This window comes from Aquarana catesbeiana, linkage group LG08 (genome assembly GCF_042186555.1).
Source record: "Aquarana catesbeiana isolate 2022-GZ linkage group LG08, ASM4218655v1, whole genome shotgun sequence".
In the NCBI taxonomy this organism is placed as follows: Eukaryota; Metazoa; Chordata; class Amphibia; order Anura; family Ranidae; genus Aquarana; species Aquarana catesbeiana.
Genome location: NC_133331.1, coordinates 225,071,543 through 225,098,680, shown reverse-complemented (window position 1 = coordinate 225,098,680; position 27,138 = coordinate 225,071,543). Strand labels below are relative to the sequence as shown.

At 42.0% G+C, this 27,138-nt stretch overlaps 1 protein-coding gene across 3 annotated transcripts in view; it reads right to left on the bottom strand.

Moving 5' to 3' along the window:
• The window catches only part of CDHR1 (cadherin related family member 1), a 326,479-nt gene that overhangs the window by 36,688 nt on the left and 262,653 nt on the right, over positions 1-27,138 (bottom strand). For all 3 annotated transcript variants that reach the window (XM_073596895.1, XM_073596894.1, XM_073596893.1), the window contains one exon: positions 1,305-1,372. In XM_073596895.1, the coding sequence (XP_073452996.1) occupies positions 1,305-1,372 (68 nt within the window). The remainder of the gene's footprint in view (positions 1-1,304; positions 1,373-27,138) is intronic.

Sequence of the window (27,138 nt, the reverse complement as noted above, 5' to 3'; positions counted from 1 at the left end):
GGACCTGGGTCCCCAAACACTTTTTATGACAATAACTTGCATATTAGCCTTTAAAATTACCACTTTTGATTTCTCCCATAGACTTTTAAAGGGAGCTACGCGGCATTCGAATTTGCCGCGAACACCCCAAATTGTTCGCTGTTCGGCGAACTTGCGAACAGCCAATGTTCGAGTCGAACATGAGTTCGACTCGAACTCGAAGCTCATCCCTAGTCACCTCCACTCTTCATTGCTACATGTGATCCACAATACCCCCTTTTCTCTTGTTCGATTTTACACGGATCAAAGGTGGCCACCCTAAAGATGAACCAGTAAGCAGTTATACAAAATCAGAAAGTAGCACAGTGATCTTTTTGACTAGTAGAAATGTATTTATCACAAGACAAGCCAACCAAAAGGCATTTGGCAGGTGAAACATTATATTGTGTATGTATTTTAATTCTGTATTTAGCTGTTTATCTGGAGTCCAGTTGCAAAGTTGAACAACAGTGGATGTATAAGTCCAATGATAATGAAGTAATCTGATACAGACAGCCGAAAAAAACCCGGCAAGTACTTTTAATTCTTCCTTATTCTATCCAAAACTACAAAAATGTTGACTATGCATATACACAAAGATTATTATTTTTTGATTATACCCTTTCATTGGGTGAACTAGATGGACTTGTGTCTTTTTTCAACCAGAGTAACTATGTAACCATATCCTTATTGTGTGCCGTGGATTCAACAGCCCATGATTTTCTTGCTGAATGAAGCACTCCATTTTTTATTAAAGATACAACCAGCTTAACATTCCAGCATAACATGCTGAATATGTTACTGGAGGTGTTGCTTCGCTCCAGCAACTCAAGTGCTCACCATTTACACCTATTACTGATTGCTTCAAGCATACAAACAGAACATTTTCAGCATATTTTATATATTCAGCATGTTTGTTTGGGCCACTAAGTGAACTAGAGCACCAAGTGCAGTATATATATGCATTCTTCATGGAATATCTGATTGCGTCAGATCAGCCTGATTTGCTGCAAATCCAGGTTTGTGCAGCTGTATTCTCATTTATATATTTCTGAAGCCTTTTCACATTAGGTCAATATAAGTGACATGCATAGCTTAGAATATATATTGTTAAATAGCTAACACAAAACACATGGAACATGCACTGTTTTCATTGAATGATATAATAATTTTGTTACATAGTAGGTGAGGTCGAAAAAAGACACAAGTCCATGAAGTCCAACCTATGTTTCACACAGTTTCTTTATATTTTCACAGTTTCTTTAATCTCATGTGCAAATACTTACGGATCAGAACCGGCACCATATATGGAATACTTGATTTCACCCCAAAGTCCAGAATCCAAGTCGGTTGCCTAAATAGATAAAAATACAGTAAATATTTAAATTAAACTAGCGTTCATAAGCCAACCAATGCAATAATAGTACCACTCTGAAATGCTCTATAACATGGGGAATGGCATAATAAAATAAAGGGGGGGGGGTAGGGTTGCAACCTCATCCCTTTACAACTGAACACGTATTAATTATACAGATTCTGTGGCTGATTAAGGTGGTAATTACACTCACTTGGTGCCTCACTTGATAATATACAGTATGTACCATTTTTAAAGAAAACATGAGTGAGCAGGCAAAAAACATTTCCTTTTTTATGGGATTCATATTCAACTGTAGGTCATGACAGAATGGCACAATAATAAAACAAAACATAGCAACAAATAAACAAATGAAATGACCTCTGTTCAAAAGTCTGCATCCCCTTAGTTCTTAATACTGTGTATTGCCTCCCTTAGCATAAATGACAGTGTGCAGTCTTCTGTTATAGTTATCTATCAGTCCTTGAATTCTTGCAGGTGGTATGGCCTTTTGTCTTGGCAAAATGTCCCCAGGCAAAGCAAAGTCTTTGGTCGTTTTTAATGAATCGCACGTCTGAGATCTCATCAGAGTGGCTTGATGATATTAACCTTCACCTTTTTCTGCTGTAACCACTGGAGGGTCAGCCTGGCCTGTGCTTAAGGTCAATATCATGCTGCAAAGTCAAAGAGCGTCCCATGCTCAACTTTCATGCAGAAGAATGCAAAGTGTCTGCCAGTATTTTTTGATAACATGTTGCTTTTTGTCTTGCCATCAATTTTCACAAGAATCACAAGATTGTGCATGGAGAGATCACACAGCCTCAAAACATAAACGAGCCGCAACCATGCTTCACAGTGGGGATGGCATTCTTGTCTTTATAGGCCTTGTTGACCCCTCTCCAAACATAGTGCTTATGGTGTTGCCATGCATATTGTAACTAGGCTTTTTTTGTGATATTGGTGAAAGCTTCTTTCTGGCAACTTGACCATGCAGCTCATTTTTGTTAGTATCGTGATATTGTGCTCCTTGGAACAACCATACTGTCTTTTTCCAGAGCAACCTGTATTTCTCCTGAGGTTACCTGTGGGTTTTTTATTTGTATACTAAACAATTCTTCTGGCAGTTGTGGCTTCAATCTTTCCTGGTGTACCTGACCTTGGCATCAAGAGATCCCCAAATGTTCCACTTCTTAATAAGTGATTGGACAGTACTCACTGGCATCAAGAGATCCCCAAATGTTCCACTTCTTAATCACTTGACAACTGCCTCACGCCGATTTACGTCAGCAAGGTGGCACGGACAGGCAAAATCACGTACATATACGTGATTTGCCTTCCGCGGGTGGGGGGTCCGATCGGACCCCCCCCCAGTGCCCGAGGCGGTCGTCTTCTGTCCCACGGCGATCGGAGATGAGGGGGAGGCCATCCGTTCGTGGCCCCCCCCTCGCGATCGCCGCCGGCCAATCACATCATTCCTTTGCTGCTGTATGCTAAACAGCAGCAAAGGAAATGATGTCATCTCTCCTCGGCTCGGTAATTTCCGTTCCGGCCCGAGGAGAGAAGACAGGTATGTGAGTGCACCAACACTACACAACACAGTAGAACATGCCAGGCACACTAAACACCCCGATCCCCCCCCGATCGCCCCCCGATCCCCCCCCCAATCACCCCCCCCCGTCACAAACTGACACCAGCAGTTTTTTTGTTTTTTTTTGTTTTTTTTTCTGATTACTGCATTGGTGTCAGTTTGTGACAGTTACAGTGTTGGGACAGTTAGTATTACCCCCCTGTAGGTCTAGGATACCCCCCTAACCCCCCCTAATAAAGTTTTAACCCCTTGATCACCCCCTGTCACCAGTGTCGCTAAGCGATCATTTTTCTGATCGCTGTATTAGTGTCGCTGGTGACGCTAGTTAGGGACCTAAATATTTAGGTTCGCCGTCAGCGTTTTATAGCAACAGGGACCCCCATATACTATCTAATAAATGTTTTAACCCCTTGATGGCCCCCAGTTAACCCTTTCACCACTGATCACCGTATAACTGTTACGGGTGACGCTGGTTAGTTTGTTTATTTTTTATAGTGTCAGGGCACCCGCCGTTTATTACCGAATAAAGGTTTAGCCCCCTGATCGCCCGGCGGTGATATGCGTCGCCCCAGGCAGCGTCAGATTAGCGCCAGTACCGCTAACACCCACGCACGCAGCATACGCCTCCCTTAGTGGTATAGTATCTGATCGGATCAATATCTGATCCGATCAGATCTATACTAGCGTCCCCAGCAGTTTAGGGTTCCCAAAAACGCAGTGTTAGCGGGATCAGCCCAGATACCTGCTAGCACCTGCGTTTTGCCCCTCCGCCCGGCCCAGCCCAAGTGCAGTATCGATCGATCACTGTCACTTACAAAACACTAAACGCATAACTGCAGCGTTCGCAGAGTCAGGCCTGATCCCTGCGATCGCTAACAGTTTTTTTGGTAGCATTTTGGTGAACTGGCAAGCACCAGCCCCAGGCAGCGTCAGGTTAGCGCCAGTAGCGCTAACACCCACGCACGCACCGTACACCTCCCTTAGTGGTATAGTATCTGAACGGATCAATATCTGATCCGATCAGATCTATACTAGCGTCCCCAGCAGTTTAGGGTTCCCAAAAACGCAGTGTTAGCGGGATCAGCCCAGATACCTGCTAGCACCTGCGTTTTGCCCCTCCGCCCGGCCCAGCCCAGCCCACCCAAGTGCAGTATCGATCGATCACTGACACTTACAAAACACTAAATGCATAACTGCAGCGTTCGCAGAGTCAGGCCTGATCCCTGCGATCGCTAACAGTTTTTTTGGTAGTATTTTGGTGAACTGGCAAGCACCAGCCCCAAGCAGCGTCAGATTAGTGCCAGTACCGCTAACACCCACGCACGCAGCATACGCCTCCCTTAGTGGTATAGTATCTGAACGGTTCAATATCTGATCCGATCAGATCTATACTGGCGTCCCCAGCAGTTTAGGGTTCCCAAAAACGCAGTGTTAGAGGGATCAGCCCAGATACCTGCTAGCACCTGCATTTTGCCCCTCTGCCCGGCCCAGCCCACCCAAGTGCAGTATCGATCGATCACTGTCACTTACAAAACACTTAACGCATAACTGCAGCGTTCGCAGAGTCAGGCCTGATCCCTGCGATCGCTAACAGTTTTTTTTGTAGCTTTTTATTGAACTGCCAAGCGCCAGCGGCCTAGTACACCCCAGTCGTAGTCAAACCAGCACTGCAGTAACACTTGGTGACGTGGCGAGTCCCATAAGTGCAGTTCAAGCTGGTGAGGTGGCAAGCACAAGTAGTGTCCCGCTGCCACCAAGAAGACAAACACAGGCCCGTCGTGCCCATAATGCCCTTCCTGCTGCATTCGTCAATCCTAATTGGGAACCCACCGCTTCTGCAGCGCCCGTACTTCCCCCATTCACATCCCCAACCAAATGCAGTCGGCTGCATGAGAGTCATTTTCTTTATGTCCTCCCGAGTACCCCTACCCAACGAACCCCCCCAAAAAAGATGTTGTGTCTGCAGCAAGCGCGAATATAGGTGTGACACCCTCTATTATTGTCCCTCCTGTCCTGACAATCCTGGTCTTTGAATTGGTGAATGTTTTGAACGCTACCATTCATTAGTTGAGTATTAGCGTAGGGTACAGCATTGCACAGACTAGGCACACTTTCACAGGGTCTCCCAAGATGCCATCGCATTTTGAGAGACCCGAACCTGGAACCGGTTACCGTTATAAAAGTTAGTTACAAAAAAAGTGTAAAAAAAAAAAAAAAATATATAAAATAAAAAAAAATAGTTGTCGTTTTATTGTTCTCTCTCTCTCTCTATTCTCTCTCTCTTGTTCTGCTCTTTTTTACTGTATTCTATTCTGCAATGTTTTATTGTTATTATGTTTTATCATGTTTGCTTTTCAGGTATGCAATTTTTTATACTTTACCGTTTACTGTGCTTTATTGTTAACCATTTTTTTGTCTTCAGGTACGCCATTCACGACTTTGAATGGTTATACCAGAATGATGCCTGCAGGTTTAGGTATCATCTTGGTATCATTCTTTTCAGCCAGCGGTCGGCTTTCATGTAAAAGCAATCCTAGTGGCTAATTAGCCTCTAGACTGCTTTTACAAGCCGTGGGAGGGAATGCCCCCCCCACCATCTTCCGTGTTTTTCTCTGGCTCTCCTGTCTCAACAGGGAACCTGAGAATGCAGCCGGTGATTCAGCCAGCTGACCATAGAGCTGATCAGAGACCAGAGTGGCTCCAAAAATCTCTATGGCCTAAGAAGCCGGAAGCTACGAGCATTTTATGACTTAGATTTCGCCGGATGTAAATAGCGCCATTGGGAAATTGGGGAAGCATTTTATCACACCGATCTTGGTGTCATCAGATGCTTTGAGGGCAGAGGAGAGATCTAGGGTCTAATAGACCCCAATTTTTTCAAAAAAGAGTACCTGTCACTACCTATTGCTATCATAGGGGATATTTACATTCCCTGAGATAACAATAAAAATGATTAAAAAAAAAAAATATGAAAGGAACAGTTTAAAAATAAGATAAAAAAGCAAAAAAATAATAAAGAAAAAAAAAAAAAAAAAAAAGCACCCCTGTCGCCCCCTGCTCTCGCGCTAAGGCGAACGCAAGCGGCGGTCTGTCGTCAAACGTAAACAGCAATTGCACCATGCATGTGAGGTATCGCCGCGAAGGTCAGATCGAGGGCAGTAATTTTTGCAGTAGACCTCCTCTGTAAATCTAAAGTGGTAACCTGTAAAGGCTTTTAAAGGCTTTTTAAAATGTATTTATTTTGTTGCCACTGCACGTTTGTGCGCAATTTTAAAGCATGTCATGTTTGGTATCCATGTACTCGGCCTAAGATCATCTATTTTATTTCATCAAACATTTGGGCAATATAGTGTGTTTTAGTGCATTAAAATTTAAAAAAGTGTGTTTTTTCCCCAAAAAATGCGTTTGAAAAATCGCTGCGCAAATACTGTGTGAAAAAAAAAATGAAACACCCACCATTTTAATCTGTAGGGCATTTGCTTTAAAAAAATATATAATGTTTGGGGGTTCAAAGTAATTTTTTTGCAAAAAAGGGCTTTGTCTTCAAGTGGTTAGAAGAGTTGGTGATGTGTGACATAAGCTTCTAAATGTTGTGCATAAAATGCCAGGACAGTTCAAAACCCCCCCAAATGACCCCATTTTGGAAAGTAGACACCCCAAGCTATTTGCTGAGAGGCATGTCGAGTCCATGGAATATTTTATATTGTGACACAAGTTGCGGGAAAGAGACAAATTTTTTTTTTTTTTTTGCACAAAGTTATCACTAAATGATATATTGCTCAAACATGCCATGGGAATATGTGAAATTACACCCCAAAATACATTCTGCTGCTTCTCCTGAGTACAGGGATACCACATGTGTGAGACTTTTTGGGAGCCTAGCCGCGTACGGGACCCCGAAAACCAAGCACCGCCTTCAGGCTTTCTAAGGGCGTGAATTTTTGATTTCACTCTTCACTGCCTATCACAGTTTCGGAGGCCATGGAAAGCCCAGGTGGCACAAAACCCCCCCAAATGACCCCATTTTGGAAAGTAGACACCCAAAGCTATTTGCTGAGAGGTATAGTGAGTATTTTGCAGACCTCACTTTTTGTCACAAAGTTTTGAAAATTGAAAAAAGAAAAAAAAAAAGTTTTTTCTTGTCTTTCTTCATTTTCAAAAACAAATGAGAGCTGGGTACAGCATTGCATGACCGCGCAATTAGCAGTTAAAGCGACGCAGTGCCAAATTGGTAAAAGACCTCTGGTCCTTAGGCAGCATAATGGTCCGGGGCTCAAGTGGTTAATAAGTGATTGGACAGTACTGACTGGCATCAAGAGATCCCCAAATGTTCCACTTCTTAATAAGTGATTGGACAGTACTGACTGGCATATTCAAGGCTTTGGATATCTTTTCATATCCTTTTTTATAAAGATCCATTACTTTCTTATGCAGGTCTTTTGACAGTTTTTTTCTGCTCCCCATGGCTCAGTATGTAGCCTACTCAGTGTATCCATGTGAGAGCTAACAAACTGATTGAATATTTATTCACAGACACTTGCCGCCTGTGCTATAGCCAAAAGACAGCTACAGCGCGGGCTTAAATTGCCAGGAGGGGCGTCCATAGACGTCCTCCCATTCTCGCGCTTCAGACACCTTCAGAATCGGCTGATCATAGATCAGGTAAAGGGCCAATCACAGCAGGCCCTTTACCATGTGATCAGCTGTCAGCCAATGAGAGCTGATCTGGGAAATAAACAAATGCCGGTTATTGTTTTTTTTTCACGCTAATAGCGTGAAGGAAAAAAAAGCTGTGGCTGCAGTTAGAGGGACATTGGTCACTTTAGTGCCCGATCATGCTGCAAATCAGTGCCATCTATCAGCGCCAACCAGTGCCACCTATCAGTGCCCACCAGTGCCACATATCAGTGCCCATCAGTGCTACATATCAGTGCCCACCGGTGCCACCTATCAGTGCCCACCAGTGCCACATATTAGTACCCATCAGTGCCACATATTAGTACCCATCAGTGCTGCCAATCAGGGCCTCATCATCAGTGCTGCCTATCAGTGCCGCCTACCAGTACCTATCAGTGCCACCTATCAGTGCCCATCTATCAGTGCCATCTCTCAGTGCCCATCAGTGCCACCTCATCAGTGCAACCTATCAGTGCCCATCAGTGCCACCTATCAGTGCTCATCAGTGCAGCCTCATCAGCGCACATCAGTGAAGAAGAAAAAGTACTTGCTTGCAAAATGTTATAAGAAATAATGAAAAACGTTTTGTTTTTTCAGAATTTTCTGTCTTTTTTTGGTGGTTTACCAAAAAATAAAAACCCCACTGGTGCTTAAGTAGTACCAAAAGAAAGCTCTATTTGTGTGAAAAAAAAATTATAAAAATTTAGTTTGGGTACAGTGTTGCATGACAGCCCAATTGTCATTCAAAATGTGACAGCGCTGAAAGCTAAAAATTGGCCTCAGCAGGAAGGGGGTATAAGTGCCCAGTAAGCAAGTGGTTAAAAATCTACAGATGTGGGAAATTAACCTTTAATTGTCATTTTAACCCAAGGCCAAACATTTCAGGATATGTAAACTTTTGATCAGGGCCATTTGGGTGATTTCTGTTATCATTATGATTTAAAAAGGAGCCAATCAACTTCAGTATGTGATAATAAATGGCTTCATATGATAAATATTCTTAATAAAAGACAGTTTTTTGGCATGATAAGTCATATTTTCAATAGCAATACCAAAATTCATGATTTCTGCCCGAGCAAGCTAACTTTTGAGCACAACTGTAGCAATGTGTAGTCCTTTACCATGCAGGTACATGCAGCTTAGTATACTGTAGAAAACAAAAACAAAACAGATAACATCACTACTTAATACAGTGCCTTGAAAAATTATTATTTTTACCCCTTGAAATTTTCCACATTTTGTCATGTTACAACCAAAAACGTAAATGTATTTTATTGGGATTTCATGTGATAGACCAACACAAAGTGGCACATAATTGTGAAGTGGAAGGAAAATGATAAATGATTTTCAATTTTTTTTTTTAAACTGTATGTGAAAAGTTTGGCGTGCATTTGTATTCAGCCCCCTGAGTCAATACTTTGTAGACACACTCACTGCAATTACAGCTGCAAGTCTTTACCAGATTTTCATATCTAGAGAGTGACATTTTTGCCCATTCTTCTTTGCAAAATAGCTCAAGCTCTGTCAGATTGGATGGAGAGCATCTGTGAACAGCAATTTTCAAGTCTTGCCACAGATTTTCATTTTGATTTAGGTCTGGACTTTAACTGTGCCATACTAAGGCCCTATTCACACTGGGGCGGGAGCAGTGTCGGCGGTAAAACTGTGCTTGGGGCTTTCACATTGGAGAGACAGCAGTGGCTGTTTCAGGGCGCTTTGCAGGTGCTATTTTTAGAGCTATAGCGCCTGCAAAGTGCCCCAGTGCGAAAGGGGTCTAACACATGAATATGCTTTGATCTAAACCATTCCATTGTAGCTCTGGCTGTATGTTTAAGGTTGTTGTCTTGCTGGAAGGTGAACTTCCACTCCACTTTTGCAGACTCTAACAGGTTTTCTTCTAAGATTGCCCTGTATTTGACTCCATCCATCTTCCCATTAACTCTGACCAGCTTCCCTGTCCCTACTGAAGAAAAGCATCCCCACAACATGATGCTGCTCCCACCATATTTCACAGTGGGGATGGTGTGTTCAGGGTGATGTGCAATGTTAGTTCAATTTTTGCTCATCTGACCAGAGTGCCTTCTCCCACCTGTTTGCTGTGTCCCACCACATGGCTCCTCGCGAACTGCAAATGGGACTTCTTATGGCTTTCTTTCAACAATGGCTTTCCTCTTGCTACTCTTCCATAAAGGCCAGATTTGTGGAGTGCATGACTAATAGTTGTCCTGTGGATAGATTCTTCCATCTGAGCTGTGGATCTCTGCAGCTCCTCCAGAGTTACCATGGGCCTCTTGGCTGCTTCTCTGATTAATGCTTTCCTTGCCCGGCCTGTCAGTTTAGGTGGACGGCCATGTCTAGGTAGGTTTGCAGTTGTGCTATACTCCTTCCATTTTTGGATGATGGTTTGAACAGTACTTCATGAGATGTTCAAAGTTTTGGAATTTTTTTTTATAACCTAATCCAGAGAAGGGGAACAAAACTAATAATTGGGACCGGAGGACCTTAGTTATGAGGAAAGGTTATGAGCACTGAACTTGTTCTCTCTGGAGAGGAGACGCTTGAGAGGGGATATGATTTCAATGTACAATTGCTGTACTGGTAACCCCACAATAGGGATAAAGCTTTTCCACAAAAGGGAATTTAATAAGACACGCGGCCATTCACTAAAATTAGAAGAAAAGTGGTTTAACCTTAAACTGTATAGAGGGTTCTTTACTGTAAGAGCGGTTAGGATGTGAAATTCTCTTCCACAGGCAGTGGTTTCAGCAGGGAGCATCGATAATTTCAATTAGATAGGCACCTGAATGACCAAAACATACATGGATATACAATGTAATACTGACATAAAATCACACACATAGGTTGGATTTGATGGACTTGTGTCTTTTTTCAACCTTGCCTACTATGTAACTATGTAACCCTGTTTTAAAATTCTCCAAAACTTTATCCCTGACTGGTGTGGTGTGTTCCTTGGCCTTCATGATGCTGTTGGCTCTCTGAGGGCTTCACAGACCAGCTGTAATAATACTGAGATTAAATTACACACAGGTGGACTCTATTTACTTATTAGGTGACTTCTGAATGGCAATTGGTTGCACTAGATTTTAGTAAGGGGTATCAAAGTAAAGGGGGCTGAATACAAATGTACACCACACTTTTCACATATTTGTCAAAAATTTTGAAAAGTTACATAGTTACATAGTTAGTAAGATTGAATAAAGACACCAGTCCATCCAGTTAAACCTGAGTGAGTGTGCGTGTCTACAATTATCCCTATCCCTGTACATTGCATCTCATTAAGATGCTCGATGATTATATTATTATTTATTTGATCTTTTTTTCCATTGAAAACCATTCATCATTTTCTTTCCACTTCACAATTATGTGCCACTATGTGTTAGTCTATCACATAAAATCCTAATTAAATACATTTACGTTTTTGGTTGTAACATGACAAAATGTGGAAAATTTCAAGGGGTATGAATACTTTTTCAAGGCACTGTATCTGTAATAGAAGCTAACACAATGTAAAACTGAATATGGTATTCATTTAGAGATAACATATGAGTCAGTTTAAGTCAGTTAGCACTCTCCTGTGATATAAAATAATGTGCTGTAGTACAAACTATTCTATTTATAAGTCATATTGATTTTACAAGGTGTGAAACATGAAAATAGATATTCCAAGCAATTCACACATTAATTCAACACAAAGCAACCTGAAGGAGCTGTCCAACAAGAAGTGATTGAAAAGCACATAAGAAGATCTAGTGCACCTGTCTAGGCAGTAGCATTTAAAGAATTACTGTCTTGTTCTTTGAGGATCAAGCTTTATATCCTAATCTCAGAGAAAAGCATTAGTTACATGCTCAATGATATCTAAATAATTGTTACCCGATAAGTTTATTTAAAAATGGAAGACCAAAATGACTGTTATACCATACCCCAGTAAAAATCATGTCACAGACCTGAAATAGCCAGTAATCAATACAATACACAAAACACAATGTAATGGTATTGTAATGCATTTAAATTACATAGTTTAATACGGAAATGCAACAAAATTTGTCAGGTGAGTGAGTGGAAAATAGGTCACACAGTGCTTATTGAAGAACAACACATGGTCTTTTATATTGAAGTCAGTAGTAATTAATAATGTCACCAACAATTAAAGGAACATAAAAGGAAAACTGATGCTATGAAAATGACCACACATGTAGATAGAAATTCCATGCAAAACCATTATTCCACAGATTTAAGTCTTTATCCACTATATGAGACTAATAACCAATAGCCTGCCATAGATTTTGGTTGGTCTTTCGGTGATATTTCACATTTGATTTAAATGGTAAAATCAGTTTTGTTTAAAAAATATAGAAAATACTGTACATTTGCTACACAATCCATGTTGTAATTTAATATGACTAAAATTACCTTTCCTTGCAATATGGCAACCAGGAGGTACTCTGTATACAATTGGTGTATAGAATGCCTCCAGAAAAGGATTTTTTTGCTTGAGTAATTGGCTCACTGATTTTCCTAGAAGTGTGCACTAAGATAAAAGCTAGTTTTTAGGCATCTCCTGCAATAGAAGTTTACTTTTTAGTGAGGTACTCCCCAGGTGCTAATCAGTTTTAAAGAGATGCAGACACTGCTGCTTTCCTCAGTAAAACACAGAAAGTGCATCAGCTGATTAATAATGAACCAGAAATATAAAACAGCTATTTCTATGCAACAACAAAAGGTAGGACTCAAACATTTTTTAAAATCACCCAGAAGCTATTGCGCTTTTCTCAACAAAAGTGTAGTTACTTTTTAACAAAATTCTCTCAGACTAAAAGCATATCAAAAGAAACAAAACCAACTTTTGTTGCAATATTCACCTTCAAGCAAGAGATTCCCCCACAGTATTCTTTCATCTTGGACCACCCCAGCTTATGACTGGACAGTGAAAAGAGAAGTTGCACAGTGGTGAGCTCATCTCTCTGTCACTGCCTTCTCTTCCTAGGACATACTTCTTATCAGTACATGAACTGATTGGCTCCTTGTGCTACTTCCTTCTCTCACATTCCAACCCTTTCAATACAGAGACTACAAGAGGCTGATACCAAATCAGATTCACGTTCTTACACAGTTTCCATTTACCAAATATATTTATTTTATATTAATGATTACAGAGCTGTATTAAAAGAGAAACACTGGATATAAAAAAAACCCCTTATACTCACCTAGGTGGATGCAGCATCGATCCAATGCTACATCCGTCCCCAGCTGCTGACTCTGCTTTGAAAACTAAGAGATCATACACCACTGATTGCCCAGTTCTGTTCTCCACTGTGACCTGAGAGTGGTGACTGTCAGTCTTAAGCTTTTAGCTCTGTCCCTCCAGTGCTCATTGGAGCGCTTGGCTTGGGAGGGAGCAGGTAACTCAGTCCCTGAGCGCCGCTCCTGATGACATGCCTCTGATGTAACGCATAGGGTGGGGCTTCTTGCATCATCGTGTCACTTCTAGTTTCCAGTCCATGGAGCGCAGGGTGTACCGGACAAACTGTTCTATATGCCTTTTACTTCCTGACCGAATGTAAGTGTATTTTTAAGCCTTTTTACCAATAAATCTTTACAGATTTACACTATGAGGCTTGCCTCTGTTCGTTTACTCCACGCATGAGCCTACCATTAATGATGATATGGAAGATCAGGGAGAGGAGAGGGTGAAACACGCACCAGTATAAGAACACCAGTTTCATTATTTTAGAGGACTTTTATATGGACTTATGAATCATTATTTTTTAATGTTATTTACTATTATGCACCATTTGTCTTTATGAAAGGGTAAATTAAATTTTGTTTATGAATGCATTTATGTTCTTTTCACCACATCAATTTAATATTGTATTAGGAGTGTTCTATGATTTATTTGACCACCCACCTGGGGAGGAGCATTATAAGGGGAACAATCTCACTAATTTTACCATGTATCCAGATATGTTTAACACAATTGGAGGAGGTGCATTATAGTTTATAGCACTGTCAGGGACCCCATTGGTAACAGAGCCATATCCACCACACAAATTATTTGCACATACTGTAAGAGTAATATGTAATGTTGGAGGTGTCTTTTAGTTCTTGGATCAGTATTTAAATTATACTCCCACCATAGGGCACTGTATACTAGTGTGACTTACCAGCTAAGGGCCTTATATATCACGGTAATTGAACCCATCTTATAATCTGTTTGGCAGTGCCACACCAACCTCTATTTTATTTTAGGCTGACCCAGTTGTCAGGCATCTGGGTGTATCCCAACTGTAAAGTCAGGGTCTTTCCCCAGCCTGGATGTCAGGCATTAGCCTGCTGTCAGCTGAAAACAGATCACAGGAGTGCACTCCTGTGATCCATAGGAGATGTAGGGCCAAAAAAGCTTTGGCCCTACTTCTTTAAATGTGTGTTTTATAAATGTGCACAGAGTTTATTTTTAACAGTAGAGGATCCTGTTCCAGGATATAAGACATCACTGGAGGGTGTACAAATTCTCTTTTCTGTCCCAATAAAAAGAGTGTTCTAGCCAATGCCAACAACAAACATGCTGATGGCCAACCATTCTCCACTTTACCCAAAACTAAAAAAGAAAATGTTGGCTTTGGTTACACTTTTGCTTGCATTCATACCTGGGCAGAGCATATTCCTGGCAATTTCGAAGCCTTTTTTACCAGGTATTTTTCAGGCATTTTTAGGTGTTTTTTCATGTGTATCAAGCTTCAGGAGTTTGTTTCGTGGGCTGGGCAAGGGGAGGAAATCAGTTTGATGGGAGGAGAGGAAATCTTCAGGCATAAAAATGTGAACATATCGCACATTTACAAGCGCTCCCATTGAAGTCTCTGGGACCAAAAACACTTGAATATGCTAAAAAAAAGGTTTTTACTTTTTTGAATGTAGGTAGATGGAGTGTACAAGTGTGAACAGAGACAATTAGAAAGAATGGTGTTCTGCGTAGTCAGACATAATAAGGCATAGTCAGGCACAGGGAAGCAAGCAAAAAAATGCTCAAGTGTGAATGAGGACTTAGTGTCACCCTAAATATTCACATTTTTCTATGTGTTTGTCCATATACAGGTATATGTATTTTATAAATCATAGTAATAGTCATTTTAATGTCTTCCATTTGAAGCACCTAGTTGATCATGACAATCACTTTTCTTCTGTGTTCTAAACTAACCACACAATCCACAGAAACCGATCTGTGTTAGTGTGGTCAGTTTTCATCCTTTGTCTGGCCATTCAGAGGTACAGGACAGTGTGCCTGAATTTATTCTCTCTTGAGAAGAGGAGACTAGGGGGGATATGATCAACATGTATAAATATATAAGTGGTCCATATAGTGTAATTGGTGTTGAGTTATTTACGTTAAGGGCATCACAGAGGACAAGGGGGCACTATTTACGTCTGAAAGAAAAGAGATTTAATCTCCAAATACGAAAAGGTTTCTTCACAGTAATAGGGCATACACACGGTCGGACTTTGTTCGGACATTCCGACAACAAAATCCTAGGATTTTTTCCGACGGATGTTGGCTCAAACTTGTCTTGCATACACACGGTCACACAAAGTTGTCGGAAAATCCGATCGTTCTGAACGCGGTGACGTAAAACACGTACGTGGGGACTATAAACGGGGCAGTGGCCAATAGCTTTCATCTCTTCATTTATTCTGAGCATGTGTGGCACTTTGTCCGTCGGATTTGTGTACACACGATCAGAATTTCCGACAACGGATTTTGTTGTCGGAAAATTTTATCTCCTGCTCTCCAACTTTGTGTGTCGGAAAATCCGATGGAAAATGTCCGATGGAGCCCACACACGGTCGGAATTTCTGACAACACGCTCCGATCGGACATTTTCCATCGGAAAATCCGACCATGTGTACGGGGCATAAGAGCTGTGAAAATGTGGAATAGACTCCCTCAAGAGCTGGTTCTGTCCAGCTCAGTAGATTGCTTTAAAAAAGGCCTAGATTCTTACCTAAATGTACATAATATAACTGGATACTAACATTTATAGGTAAAGTTGATCCAGGGAATATCCAATTGCCTCTCAGGGGATCAGGAAGGATTTTTTTCCCGTGCTGGAGCAAATTGGGTCATGCTTTGTTGGGGTACACCACTAACACCCTAGACCATTGAGAGTATGAATCATTAATCACTACTCTCTGATTTTTCCAAGCCTGTAGACTTTACCTTACACAATAGCAGTGTGTGGGGAACTATGTCAAACACTTTTGCAAAATCCAAGTATACCACGTCCACAGCCACCCCTTTTTTTAAGGGTTTAGTTACCTCCCTTTAAAAAGAAATCAGATTTGTCTGACAACTTCTGTCTTTCATGAATCCATGCTATCCATAATATCCATAATATCTTAGACTCTTGCAGGATAGTACATATAATTTAAAATATTTAGCTTTCACATCTAATTCAGGTCATCACATAAGGCGCAGGAAGGTGGCCTACCATCAAAACTTTATTACATCAGAGCAGCGCCATATCTACATTTGTCTTTTGTCCACATGAATCCATGCTGTCTGTTGCTTAAACTATTTTTTTCCCCAGCAAGAACTCACCTATGTGGTCTTTTATTAAACTCTCCGTATCTTCCCAATTATAGAAGGTAAACAGGTCTATAGTTACTTGGTAAAGACTTAGATCCCTTTTTAAATATGGGCACCACATTGGCCTTATGCCAATCAAGTGGTACTATTCCAGTCATTAAAGTGTCCCTAAAAATTAGAAACAATGGCTTTGAAATGGCAGAGCTAAATTCTTTTAGGATCCGTGGGTGGATGCCATCTGGTCCAGTTGCTTTACTCACCTTTATTTTGTCTAAATATTTCTGGAACATATCAATTTTGAGCCATTGTGGATCATTTGGGGCTGTGTCAATACCATCCCCTCATGGAAATGAGCTCCCCCATGCTCCTTTGTATACACAGAGCTAAAAAAGTTATTGAATAAATGTGCCCTCTCTTTGTCCCCAGTCACCCATTCCAGATTATTTTGTAAAGGGCCTACATGCTCAGTAGGGATGAACCAAACACCCCCCCAGTTCAGTTCGCAGCATAACATGCAAACAGGCAAAAAATTTGTTCGAACACGTGAACACCGTTAAAGTCTATGGGACACGAACATGAATAATCAAAAGTGTTAATTTTAAAGACTTATATGCAAGTTATTGTCTTAAAAAGTGTTTGGGGACCTGGGTCCTGCCCCAGGGGACATGTATCAATGCAAAAAAAAATTTTAAAACGGCCGTTTTTTCGGGAGCAGTGATTTTAATAATGCTTAACGTGAAACAATAAAAGTGTAATATTCCTTTAAATTTCGTACCTCAGGGATGTCTATAGTATGCCTGTAAAGTGGCGCATGTTTCCTCGTTTTTAGAACAATCCGAGAGCAAAATGACATTTCTAAAGAAAAAAAAAGTCATTTAAAAGTACTCGCGGCTATAATGGATTGTCGGTCCTGGCAATACACATAAAAGTTTATTAATAAAAATGGCATGGGATTCCCCCACTGGGGAAGCCCGAACCAAAATTTAAAAAAAAAATGCGTGGGGGTCCCCCCAAATTCCATACCAGGCCCTTCAGGTTGATGGGGAGAAGGGCCTCATCCCCACAACCCTTGCCCGGTGGTTGTGGGGGTCTGCAGGCAGGGGGCTTATCAGAATCTGGAAGCCCCCTTTAACAAGGGGACCCCCAGATCCTGCCCCCCCCCGTGTGAAATGGTAACGGGGTACAAATGTACCCCTACCATTTCACAAAAAATGTGTGAAAATGGTAAAAAAAAAGACAATACACGCCTTGGGACAAGTCCTTTATTAAAAATATAAAAAATTAAAACTGTCCCACGAAGTCTTCTTCTTCACTTACTCCGACAGACCAAAAATTTAAAAAAAAAGCGCACGCCGCCTACGATCTGCCTCCATGGGAGGCAGATCGTAGGTGGCGTGTGGCTTTTTTTTCTCCAGTAAAAGAAATTTCATCTCCAAATACAGAAATGTTTCTTGATGGTAAAGAGCTGTGAAAATATGGAATAGACTCCCTCAAGAGCTGGTTCTGTCCAGCTCAGTAGACTGCTTTAAAAAAGGCCTGGACTGGGGGGGGGGCATGGCCGACTGGAGCTGAAGATGGACGCTTAATCACACAGCTTGTCCACTAGGGGAGAGAACCGTAGCCACACAGGCCCAATCCGATCTTCAATTTACAGCCATCCTCGCTCCAGATACTCCAGACACCACTGATATCAGGTCCCACAAGAGGATGAAACAATATAAGCCACACAAACTGACTACTTTCTTCTTTGAACCAGCGGGGAAGGTTAATTTCTCCCAAGATGCCACCAGCCCGGCAGCGCTGCGAGACCCATACACTGATCTCCCTGATGAGATTCAAGATGACATAACCACCTTTGTCTCCTGTACATCTCCCACACATGCCCCTGAGGGAAATTCCCTCACAAACAGCCCGACGAAGGCACACATAAGGATGGATGCACCAACGCCACGGTCACTGCATCAGCAAATCGAGGCCCAGGCTTTTAATGCACTGCTCTCTAACCAGGCCCTCCACACTTCCATGGCATCTTTCCCCACAGGACAACCTGTATTGGACACCACATTAAAAGATATGCTGCTGTCCTTGCAAGCATCTTTAATGACAGATCTATCCTCACTCTCCTCAGACATACGCACTTTAGATGACAGAGTTACATGTATTGAAAGTGGTATGAATGAATGCATCTCAACAGTGAACGATATCCTTGATATCTATGATGATGCGAAAGAAGAGCAGGAATGGATGTGGGCCAAGCTGGCTGATTTAGAAGACAGATCCCGTCATAATCATGGTAAATTACGAGGGGTCCCTGAATCCATCCAGCCAGCGGACCTACCCAGATACACAAAGGAACTCATGCACATTATTATACCAGACGCCTTTGCAAGCGACATAATAATCAATAGAATATAAAGAATCGCTAAACTGTCCCACCTAGCAGCCTCGGTACAGAGAGATGTACTGATGAGGGTCCACTTCTTCCACATTAAAGAAAAGCTCCTGGCAGGAGTTAAAGCCAAAACAACACTACACTCACCCTACAGGGACATACAATTCTTTCCAGACCTCTCCAAATATACACTTCAACTAAGAAGGCAACTGATCCCAATTACCAAGGGGCTCCAAAAACCACAAAATCCAGTATAAATGGAGATACCCTGCAACATTACTCGTCTCCAAAAATGGAATGTCGCATGTCATCAGCGACCTCAACAAGGGAATGCAACTCCTTCACACATGGGGAATCATCCTGGATCTTCCTGCAGACACCAACCCACCTCTACAACAACGTACAGCATCGACCTCACGGCACAACTACGACAGAAAACACACCTGAATATGGCTTCATCACAACCTCATGATGGGCCAAATGCAACACAATAGCTCACCCCAATTCGACTGACTAACTCCAAAGTTCTCCTCAGTTTTTTTTTACTGTTCTTACCCCCACAGCAGTTCCAGCTGAGTTCAGCTTCACTTCTCGATTCCCCTTTAACCCCTTCCCGACCGGCGCACGCCGATGTACGTCGGCAGAATGGCACGGCTGGGCAAATGGACTTACAGGTACGTCCATTTGAATTCCCCGCCATGCCATTGTGTGCGCGGCGGCCGGGAGCTCCGTGAGCTTGGATCTTGGGTCCCATGGACTCGATCGCCGCAGGGATACCAGCGATCGCCTCATGGAGAGGATGAACGGGGAGATGCTGATGTAAACAGCATCTTCCTGTTCTGCCTAGTGACAAGTGTCACTGATCTCTGCTCCCTGTCATCGGGAGCAGAGATCAGCATAGTGACACTGCTAACCCATCCCCCTACAGTTAGAATCACTCCCCTAGGACATACTTAACCCCTCCCCGCCCCCCACTGGTTAACCCCTTCACTGCCAGTGTCATTTACACAGTAATCAGTGCATTTTTAATCGCACTGATCGCTGTATAAATGACACTGGTCCCAAAAATGTGTCAAAAATGTCCGACATGTCCGCCATAACATCGCAGTCACAATAAAAATCGCTGATCGCCGCCATTACTAGTAAAAAAAAATTATTAATAAAAATGCCATAAAACTACCCCCTTTTTTGTAAACGCTATAACTTTTGCGCAAACCAATCAATAAACGCTTATTGCGATTTTTTTTACCAAAAATATGTAGAAGAATACGATCGTCCTAAACTGAGGAAAACAAATGTTTTTTTATATATATTTTGGGGGATATTTATTATAGCAAAATGTAAAAAATAATGCGTTTTTTTCAAAATTGTCGCTCTTCTTTTGTTTATAGCGCAAAAAATAAAAATTGCAGAGGTGATCAAATACCACCAAAAGAAAGCTCTATTTGTGGCAAAAAAAGGACGTCAATTTTGTTTGAAAGCCACGCCGCACACCCGCGCAATTGTCAGTTAAAGCGACACAGTGCCGAATTGCAAAAAGTGCTCTGGTCAGGAAGGGGGTAAAATCTTCCGTGGCTGAAGTGGTTAAGTTTAATTTAGTGATCTATCACCTAACAGAAAAGTTAACCAGTTTCAGTTATTGTTTGTATGACTAACTTATTGCTCTATCCGCAGCTCTAGTACCCTGACCGCAGTTAGACTCAAAGGGTCTCCGATAATCCCGCAATCTCGAACAGCAAAATTCAAGGGCAGGCAAAAGGTTAGCACAACGTATTAAAGGGAAAAGATCCAAAGCCAAAATATCTCACCTCTACCACCCTCACACAAAAGAGCAATTGACTAACCCCCAGGACATTGCCAACGCGTTTAGCGACTACTATAGTGATCTGTATAACCTTAAAAAAAAGACTCCTCGACACCTCAACTCTCTAGTGAAGACATAAATAAGTTTCTACAACAAATCAACCTCCCATCACTGACTAATAGTCATTTATCATGCTTGAATGAACTGTTCACAGAACAGGAAATTCTTGCCACAATAAACTCACTCCCTTCAGGTAAAGCACCAGGCCCTGATGGCCTGACAGGGGGACACTATAAACAATTCCCCACTCATTTAACCCCACACTTAAAAAAGGTATTCAACAGTGCTGCCACCTCTTCTAAGTTTACAAACGAATCATTGAATGCATTGATAATAACATTTCCCAAACCAGGACAGGAGCTGAATACATCCCAAAACTTCCGCCCAATCTCACTACTGAATCTAGACCTAAAAATATACGCCAAAACTATCGCAGCATGCTTGCTAGACATTATACCCACTCTCATCCACTTAGATCAGTCAGCATTTACTAAGGGGAGGCAGGCACCAGATGCTACTAGAAGATTGATCGATCTGATACACCATGCGGAGTCCAGTGGAACACCCTCTCTGCTCCTATCACTGGATGCAGGGAAGGCGTTCGACAGGGTCCATTGGTCCTACCTATAATCAGTGCTATGAAAATTTGGTTTCAGGGGCCACATTCTTAGGGCTATCATGGCATTATATACCACCCCGTCAGCACAAGTGTTCTCGGTAGACATGATCTCCCAACCATTTCCCATAACAAACGGCACCCACCAGGGATGCCCACTGTCCCCAATTATTTTTAACCTACTTATGGAACCTCTGTGGGAACACTTTAGAACAAACCCCTTAATCTCAGGACTAACAATAGGTAAAACACCCCACAAAATCAGTCTTTTTGCAGACGATGTAATCCTTACAAACCTGGCTTTTTCCCTGGCAGAGGTACAAAAAACATTAAACGGGTTCAGTAAGGTCTCCTACTATAAAGTTAACATGACCAAGTCGTATATTCTTGACCAAAAACTCGACGCCACAACCAAAAACTTACTACAACACCCTTTCACGTGGGCAGACAAAAGTATCTCATACTTAGGAGTCAAATTAACAAAATCAGTTAAAAGCTTTATTCCACTAACTCTAAGCCTCTCCTTGCCAAAATGCATACAGGCACCCAATTATTAGCGAAACAAGAACTCTCATGGTCAGGGAGACTCGCAGCATTTAAAATGACATGCCTACCACAAATACTGTACCTATTTAGAACCCTCTCCATTCTCATCCCCATATCATTCTTCAGATCCCTCCAAACTATATTCAACAAATATATATGGAAAGGGAAAAAACCTAGATGCGCATACTCAAAACTCGTAAAACACAAATCAGCGGGGGGACAGGGTTCATTGACTTTAAAGAGTACTATCTAGCATCTATTCTGGCCCAACTACCACAAACCCAACCAAACACACTTTGGGGCCAAATAGAAAACATCTCCCTCCTCCGTCCGAACTTAAAGGGATAGCTAATAAGCACACCTATAGGAACCATCATTCCATCATCATATCCCCTACCACGAAGGCCTCGGCCCACGCAAGGAAAAAAATGATACAACACACTGACAACTCCCCCACTAACCAATACAATGAAACCCCAATAAAATTCCTTCACCACCTGTCACCAGACTTATCATTGATCTATTGGGCCCAAAAAGGCATTAGCTCTATACAAAACCTAGTACAAGGGACACAACCCAAAACTTTCTTCCACCTGCAAAGGAAATTTAACCTTTCCCCATCAGAACTCTACACATACGTGAGAGTAAACCACTGCCTACAAGCAATACCACTTCCTCTATATACCATACCCCCAACAACATGGGAATTTTTAACGGATCCAACCTCCAAGACGAAAGGCATATGCCACTTTTACAATCTTCTACACCAAAAAGACACATTTAGCAAAACACTACCACACATTCACTGGGAGTCAGACCTGTATCACTGCTACTCTGACAAACAATGGCAACAAGCTTTACAAACAATATATAAAGCAACAAAATGCTCTGCTCTCTGGGAACCCACCCAAAAAATATTGCTTAGATGACATATGGCTCCTGCCAAAATAGCATCCTTTAGCCCTCAAACTCCTGACACCTGTTGGAGATGTAAAACAGCCAAAGGCGACATAATGCACATATTCTGGTCTTGCAGCTGTATCCAAAATTATTGGAAGACCATCTTTAAAATCATATCAGACATGACTAATGACCAAATACCTCCCTCGCTTGATCTTGCAGTATTAAATCTAACTATCAAAAACATTCCTAAACCCTTTCGACATGTTACAACCCATAACCTATTGGTCACCAGACTGAGTCTAACAAGACTATGGAAGTCCGAACAGATTCCATCCATTGCAAGCACTATCGAATTAGTGAACCTACACTTCAGTTATGAGACAATGATGGCCGGCAGCAATGGTCAAGTTGCCAAAACACAAAATGGGTGGAAACCCTGGTCACAATGGTCTAGAGCAGCGATCTTAATTTGACAATCACAACACATCTCCAAATCTTGACCGAGCAATAAGGAAAGTTCACTTACATTGTTTACATACTATAAAGCCCTGTACACACGGTCGGATTTTCTGACGGAAAATGTGTGATAGGATCTTGTTGTCGGAAATTCTGACCATGTGTGGGCTCCATCACACATTTACCATCGGAATTTCCGACACACAAAGTTTGAGAGCTTGCTATAAAATTTTCCGACAACAAAATCCGTTGTCGGAAATTCCAATCGTGTGTACACAAATCCGACGCATGCTCAGAATAAATTAAGAGATGAAAGCTATTAGCTACTGCCCCATTTATAGTCCCGACATACGTGTTTTACGTCACCGCGTTCAGAACGATCAGATTTTCCGACAACTTTGTGTGACCGTGTGTATGCAAGACAAGTTTGAGCCAACATCCTTCGGAAAAAATCCATGGATTTTGTTGTCGGAATGTCCGATCAATGTCCGACCGTGTGTACAGGGCATTAGAGTTAAGTTCATACTAAAGCATTCCATGGTGGTTCCTCTCTTCTCAAAGAACACAAAAGTGCTCCCAATTGGGGCACCTGGGAGAAGGGGGAACCCCGACCTCAAAAGTTATTAATATAGTGATAAGAATACTATATAAGTCATACATAGTTCAGAAACTTCTGTTATTCTACAATTACCCTTTCATGACTAAGCCTATTTTTGAAATTTGGTGTTCACAAGTTAAAATCCGTATTTTTTGCTAGAAAATTACTTGAAACCCCCAAACATTATATATATATATATATATATATATATATATATATATATATATTTTAGCAGAGAATCTAGAGAAAAAAATGGAGATTGTTGCAATATTTTATTTCACACGGTATTTGTGCAGCGGTGTTTTAAACGCAAATTTTTTGGGGAAAAGGGACACTTTCATGAATTTTAAAAAATACAAAGAGTAAAGTTACCCAATTTTTTTGTATAATGTGAAAGATGATGTTACGCCGAGTAAATAGATACCAAACATGTCACGCTTTATAATTGCACGCACTTGTGGAATGGTGACAAACTACGGTACCTAAGAATTTTCATAGGCACGCTTTAAATTTTTTTTACGGTTACCAGGTTAGAGTTACAGAGGAGGTCTAGTGCTAGAATTGTTGCTCTCACTCTGACGATCGTGGCGATACCTCACATGTGTTTTTGATGACTTTTATTGCTGTCACAAGGAATGTAAACATCCCTTGTGACAGTAATAGGTGGTGACAGGTACTCTTTATGGAGGGATCGGGGGGGTCTAAAAGACCCCCGATCCCTCCTTTGCACTTCAAAGTATTCAGATCGCCGAAAACGGCAATTCTGAATACTGTGTATTTTTTTTAAATCGGCGCCATTGGCAGCCGAGTAAATGGGAAGTGACGTCATGACGTCGCTTCCGCGTTTACAATTAGAAGGCTGGAACGAAGCCGCCCACAGCTTTGTTCCAGCCCGCCCCCAGCCGCTGGAGGCAGCCGATTTGTCAGCGGGCTTACCGATTGAACAGGAGCCGCGGGAGGCGGTGGGAGAGGGGACGTCCCCTCCCGCTCCTCTGGTATAACAGCCGAGCGGCTTTTAGCCACATCGGTTGTTATATTCGGATAGCCGATCACCGGCTCTAAACAACGGTACCGGGATGATAACCCCCCCGAAAGCCGAGTACGCACATCTGCGTATGCTCGGTGGGAAGGGGTTAATGGTGTTACTCTATATACAACAACCGGTTGTACGACGAACAATGTCCACATTATTATCTATATATGTTTGTGAAAAACGAATAAAAACAGATTGAATCAAAAAGGCCTGGATTCTTTCCTAAATGTACATAACATAACTGGATACTAACATCCCAAACTAGGCAGCATTTGTGTATGGGGTTAAATCGCCAAAAAGTGATGACAATCAGATCAGGATCATTACCCGTTACTCGAACAAACATGAACTCTTTAAAAAAATCGTTCACAAATATTGGCATGTTTTGGCCCTAGATCCCATAGTTCAGTGGTCATCAACCCTGTCCTCAGGGCCCACTAACAGGCCAGGTTTGCGAGATAACTGAAATACATCACAAGTGATATCATTTGCTGCTCAGTGATTGCAGTATTCTAGTCTGCATCTCTCCAAGGTAATACATAAAACCTGGCCTGTTAGTGGGCCCTGAGGACAGGGTTGATGACCACTGCCATAGTTGGATCCATAGTTTTGAAACGTCCGACTTTTACCTTTCGTAGAGCTAGTTCACTAAGAGACAAACTTGTCTCTAGTGAATTTAAAGGGGGACAAAAGGACCCATGTAAAAGACTGGGTACGTTTAGATGTGGCGGCTGCCCATATTGTCAATATATGGACATTACCAACTGCAGTCTGCTTCCTAACAAAACAGCATTTATCCCAAGACATTTTGCAAATTGCAAAACTTTGGGTGTTGTCTATTTGCTCAAATGCGAATGCCAATGCTTCTACGTCGGGAAAACTAAAAATGAGCTATGGCGTAGAGCATATCGCCATATAGCAAGCATGAAGACATGCAATCCAGACTTTACCATTGGGCCGTCATACCTCAGCTTTCCACGGTGGCGTTTTCCCTCGTATAAAATTTCTAGTACTCGACAGAGTGCACCCAGGAGTAATGGGGGGGGGGGATTGGAACAAAACGCTATTACAGAGAGAACAAAGGTGGATTTTTAGATTAAATGCCACTACCTTCCCAGGCCTGAATGAGATGATTACCTACAAAACTTTTTTGTAGGATTTCGTCTCAGGAGGTCCTGAATTACCATGATTCATAATCAGCTCTATCTAGGGATAGGATATTTTTTCCCCCAAAAAAATCATTACTTTCTGTCCCCTTGATGTTGATCAAAATACCCCTCCCTATGTTAGGTATCAACACCATCTATTTACACTAATGTGCTGTTGTTTTTGCTGTACTGTTTAGAATGTTAATCTTCATGACAGTGTTAAATATTTACTATAATATCCCTTTTCTCTTTTTGAATGTTAAGAGCCCTTTCACACCGGGCCGCCCATAGCATCAGCGGTAAAACGCCGCTATTTTTATCGGCGTTTTACCGTCGGATTAGCGGCACATTTCGGCCGCTAGCGGGGCGCTTTTACCCCCCCCACTAGCGGCCGAGAAAGGGTTAAAACCGCCCGCAATGCGCTGCAAAAGCAGCGTTTTTCCGGCGGTATCCCAGCGCTGCCCCATTGATTTCAATGGGGAGCAGCGGTGGAGGAGCAGTAAACACACCGCTCCTTCACCGCTCCAAAGAAGCTGCTGGCAGGACTTTTTTTCCCGTCCTGCCAGCGCAGCGCTCCGGTGTGAAAGCCCTCGGGCTTTCACACTGGAGACAATGCTGCAGCTTTTTGAGGGCGGATTGCAGGCGCTATTTTTAACGCTATAGCGCCTGCAAAACGCCCTTGGTGTGAAAGGGGTCTAATATATGCAATTCAGATTTGTTACGGATATTCCCCTGTGCCACTCATTGAGGCTTCCATCTCTGGACACTTGATCGATTCTGCTTTATTGCTTACCTTTTTATCATTTTTAAAAATTCATTCCAGTTAGCTCTATAGCTTATTATGTCCGCATAGGCCAAGAGATAAGCTTCCCTATTTTAAGCATGGGTTTGCATTAACAATTTGATATGTTTATAGATCCTTCGTTTATGTTTGGGGTACTGACCCCTATGAATGTAGTTCCAGTCTGCAATGTATGTCATTGCACGTTGCTGCGCGGTGACGTAGCCGCGTTATGTGACGTTATTACGGGGTACGTTGCTTCCCCGATGTTAGAACGGAGTGTCTCCATTGTCATGGCGACATGTTATGTTGGCGCGCACGCAGGCCCTATAGACGATGCGTCGGTTCACACTTAATGCTTATAGGATAGGCTTTGATCATGCACCTGTTACATCATTTGGGGAGTATCCTTGTCAGTGATGCTATCTGTCTTCAGATAGGTCCTCCTATGGTGTTCAGTACACCCCTTAGAAACACATCAGCTGTTTCTAATTAACCAGCTATTGCAGCATATTTATAAGCCAGATTTTTTCACTGGTCAGTCTCTTTGGACTCTGCAGCT